General features: G+C 63.0%; 1 protein-coding gene across 1 annotated transcript; it reads right to left on the bottom strand.

The window, feature by feature from the left end:
* Positions 1-698: 698 nt before the first annotated feature.
* Positions 699-3,642, bottom strand: BARX1 (BARX homeobox 1; the record flags this gene model as incomplete). The annotated part of the gene is made up of 4 exons (XM_082004820.1): positions 699-1,070; positions 1,417-1,501; positions 1,645-1,933; positions 3,438-3,642. The coding sequence occupies 4 exons, from the start codon at positions 3,640-3,642 to the stop codon at positions 906-908; spliced, it is 744 nt and encodes a 247-aa protein (XP_081860946.1). The 3' UTR covers positions 699-905.
* Positions 3,643-3,868: the final 226 nt, after the last annotated feature.

The raw sequence follows: 3,868 nt of genomic DNA, 5'->3' as shown, positions 1-3,868 counted from the left end.
CTTCTCTCGCTCTCTGCCTCTCGCCGTTTCTGTTTCTCAGCAGGCTGGCGGTAATTGCACGTCTCGGTAGGATGCTCTATAATTTGATATCTCGATGGAAAAAAAAAATACAGCAGGGACTCGGGGAAAACAAACACAGAAACAAATTTTTAAAAGGAAGAAAAAGAGGCAAAGCGCCGCGATTTCGTGCTGTTCACAAAGAGCCCCGGGGCGCGACGGGGGCCCGATCCGGCCGGCGCTGGAGGCTGCGGGCTCGGCGGTGCTGCGGCCGGTCTGAGCGATCGGACGGCGTGTCCCGAAAGCCTTCAGGAAAAGCGTCATTTAGGACGCGCAGTGCCGCGTCTCATTAACTTATCTGACACCAGTGAACGCATCTTTAAAGCGCGAAAGCATTCAAATGTGCTCGAGCAAAAACCGCGGGTCTCTTTGCCTCTCCCGGCTGCGGACAGGCCGAGCCGCCAGGGAAAGCGACGGGAGAGACGGCCCCGGTACCGGCCGCGCCGTCTTCTGCCTCCGCAGCTCTGCCTACGACCTTGGACTTGGACAACCTCTAACCCGCCTCCGCGGGGGAAAAAGAAATTTTTTTAAAAATTACTTTTTTTTAATTAAAAAGCATTACGTTACTCCGAGCGATAGTTCATAAAATACTTTATTGAAATAAAGTAAATATCTTCGCATTAATAAAACTGATCATAAAATGCAGTTTTCGAATAACTAGGGGCACCACAGGGTTTTAGACAGCGAGCAGATGTGAAAGACGGGATCCAGTGTCCTCCTGGCCCCTGCGGGCCGTCGCACAACGCAGGCCTCCGCGGGCGCGGAGAGGAGCGGCAGGGACGGCGGCCGGCCACAGCGCCCAGCCCGCTGCGGGACCGGGGGGCGGCGGTGGGGCCGGGCGCTCACCCTCACTCCTCCTGGCTGACGGCGGCCGGCGAGCCCAGGCCCTCGGGCGGCTTCTCGGCGTCCCGGGCTCGCTCCTGCTCCGAGAGCTGCTCGCTGCTGGGGATGGAGTTCTTCTTGGGGCGGCCCTTGGGCTTGGTGGGGGACTCCAGGCCGCCCCCCTGCAACACCTGCGAGGCGGGGAGGGGGCAGAGGAGCGGGGGGCACCCCAGTAAAACCGTGCTGCTGTCAGCCCGGGGCGGGAGGAACCTCCCTCGGCCCCGTCCCGACCCGTGCCCACCGCGCTACGCACCCGGGGCCGAGCTGCGCAGCCTGGGCTGGGAGGTCCGGCGAGGCCCAGGCGGTGCCGGCCTTAAAGGCCGGACACACACACACATATATATTTTTTTTATTATTGCTATTTTTTAGCCAGGGCCGGCATGCAGAAGGACGAGCCCGCGGAGCAGCGCTCGGGACCCGGCGGGGTGCGGACCCGGCGCAGTGCGGCGCGCAGACTGGGCGGACTCGGGCACTTACTATTTTCTTCCATTTCATGCGCCTGTTCTGGTACCAGGTTTTCACCTGGAGCTGGCTGAGCCCCAGCGATTCGGCCAGGTCTATTCTGCGGGGGGCAGAGAGAGAGAAAGAGAGAGAGAGAGAGGGCAGGCGGTGAGGCCCGGCAGCGTTCCCCCCGCCTGGCAGCTTTCTTCCTTTTGCAGGAAAAATGAGCCCCCGTCCCGCCCCGAGGGCCCGGCACGGCCCTACCTGTCGGGCGTGGAGAGGTACTTCTGCTTCTCGAAGCGCTTCTCCAGCCCCATGAGCTGCAGCTCGGTGAAGACGGTGCGGCTGCGGCGCCCCTTCTTGGCCTTGCTGCCCGGCTCCGGGGGGCCCGGCTCCAGCTTGCCGCGGAGCTGCAGCTCCAGCGGGAGATGCGCCGGGGCGGAGCCGCCCTGCAGCCCCGAGCCGGCGGCCAGCAGCGCCGGGCCCAGCCCCGAGCAGCCCAGGGGAGCCAGCGGGAACTTGAACACGGCGGCCGGCTCCGCCTTCAGCAGCGCTGCGGGAGAGAGGGGCCCTCAGCGCCGGGCGGCCCCCGGCCCGGCCGCCGGGGCCCCGGGGGTCCGGCCGCCCCCGCCCTACGGGCTCGCTCGTTTTGCCCTTCGACCGGCAGCGGCTCGTTACAGAATGACTTGGGGGGACGCTGTTTACAAGTGGAAATCGTTTAAATCTACCGAAAAGCGTTCCCCTCCAGTGGCGGCTGCAGCCGGCCGGGGTCCCGGCGCCGTCCCGGCGTTCCCACCCGAGCAGTTCTCGGGACGCTTTCGAGCGGGGAACAATTTCCATCCCTCCCCAACGATTTTTCCTCTGAAGACGCACCCGAGGACAGGACAGGGAGAGCTCCCGGGGGAGTGAGCCCACCCCCGGGGATGCTGCTGCAGACGGGCCCGGGCTGCTCCGCTCCGCCCCGGATCGGCCCCGTTCCTCCGGCCCGGCCTCGGCAGCGATTGTGCGGTGGAAGCGAATAGAGGCCTCGCTCCCTTGCGGGGCCCGATCCTGCCCCCGCTGAACCCGGCGGGAGCTGCGCCGTCAGGGCCATAACGAGCCTTTTATCTGGTCCAGTACTTCAAACGGTTCTGCCCGCCTTGAAAATAATACTTCTGGAAATAATATTTCCAGATATTCTAACATATGTCGCTCCCTTGCTGTGTGGTTTGACGCCTTCCTCTTGCTCTTTTAAAAAGGAAAACAAGGAATTGGGATCCTCCTATTCCGTTCGTTTCGGCGGATAAAGAGCGATGTCTCCGCAAACTAAGATGAGTCGGGAAATGAAAGCTTTCGCAATCACACAGCGAATACTGACGTTTAAAATATATTAAATACTGGCCTTTAAAAAAAAAAAAACAAACAACAAACCAAAAAACTATGTCGTTAATAGATTGCATTTGTCCTGGATACTATATCGGCCTGGGTAGAGCACGCTGGCTCCATCTTTAAATAAATATATAGTTAAAAATATTGTATGTATAAAAACAATTTTTATATATATATGCCGGGCTTCCAGCTAAATCCATGTCCGCAGAGCACCGTGCCGCCTCTTGCAGCCGTACAGAAACATACCCCACTGCCTAGGCTCCAGCAATTCACACTTCCAAAAACACGAAAGAAAAAAAACCAAAAGCAAACCCACCCGATCAACAACAACGGTCTCCCCGCGAAGTCCGATGGCCGTTTTGTGCAAGTGGCGTCAGAGCCCCGAAGCCGCTTTCTGCACCTCAGGCCCGAAACAGCCGCCGGGCTGCGGGCTGGCAGCCCCCCGCGGCACGGCGGGGGGACGCGCACGGCCGGCAAGGCCCGCCGGCTCTTTTTTCTTTTTTAGGCAAAATTCACGACATTTCCTTCAGGAGGACCGGCTCCAGAACGCTCTCCAGCACACCAGCGAGGAATGCCTCCCCGCCTCGCCGCCGCGCTCCCGCGGCCCCCAGCCCGCTCCCCCGCAGCCGCGGGAGCCCCTCGGGGCTCCCCCGGACACCCCCCCCCCTCCGGTCCGCCGGGGGACGTACCGAGGTGGTTGTGGTAGGGCCGGGCGGAGAGCAGCGCCTGCACCCCAAACTTGAGCAGCTCCCCGGCCGGCGCGGCCCCCTTGGCGTCCGGGGGGTCGGTGAGGATCTCCTCGATCATGAAGCTGCGGTACCGGTGCGAGCGGTGGTCGGGGAAGGCGTCGGGCGGGCAGCAGTGCGCGGCCCCCAGCTCCAGCGGGTGCTGCATCCTCGCCGCGGCCGGGCGGTTTTGGGGGGCACACACGCACACACACACACACACGCGGGAGGGACCCCCGGCCGCCGGGGCCGCCGGGCCGCCCTAGCGCAGCCCCCCGGCCGGCGCTGCAGGCAGCCGGGCAGCCGGGCGCCCCGCGGGGGCTCTGCCCATCGCCCCGCCGCCCCCTAACCCAACCCTGCCCCTAACCCTGCCCCTGCGGGCCGGGCCCGGCGCG

This window comes from Phaethon aethereus, assembly GCF_964289735.1.
Source record: "Phaethon aethereus genome assembly, chromosome: 11".
Taxonomy (NCBI): Eukaryota; Metazoa; Chordata; class Aves; order Phaethontiformes; family Phaethontidae; genus Phaethon; species Phaethon aethereus.
This window is presented reverse-complemented; position numbering and strand designations above follow the sequence as displayed.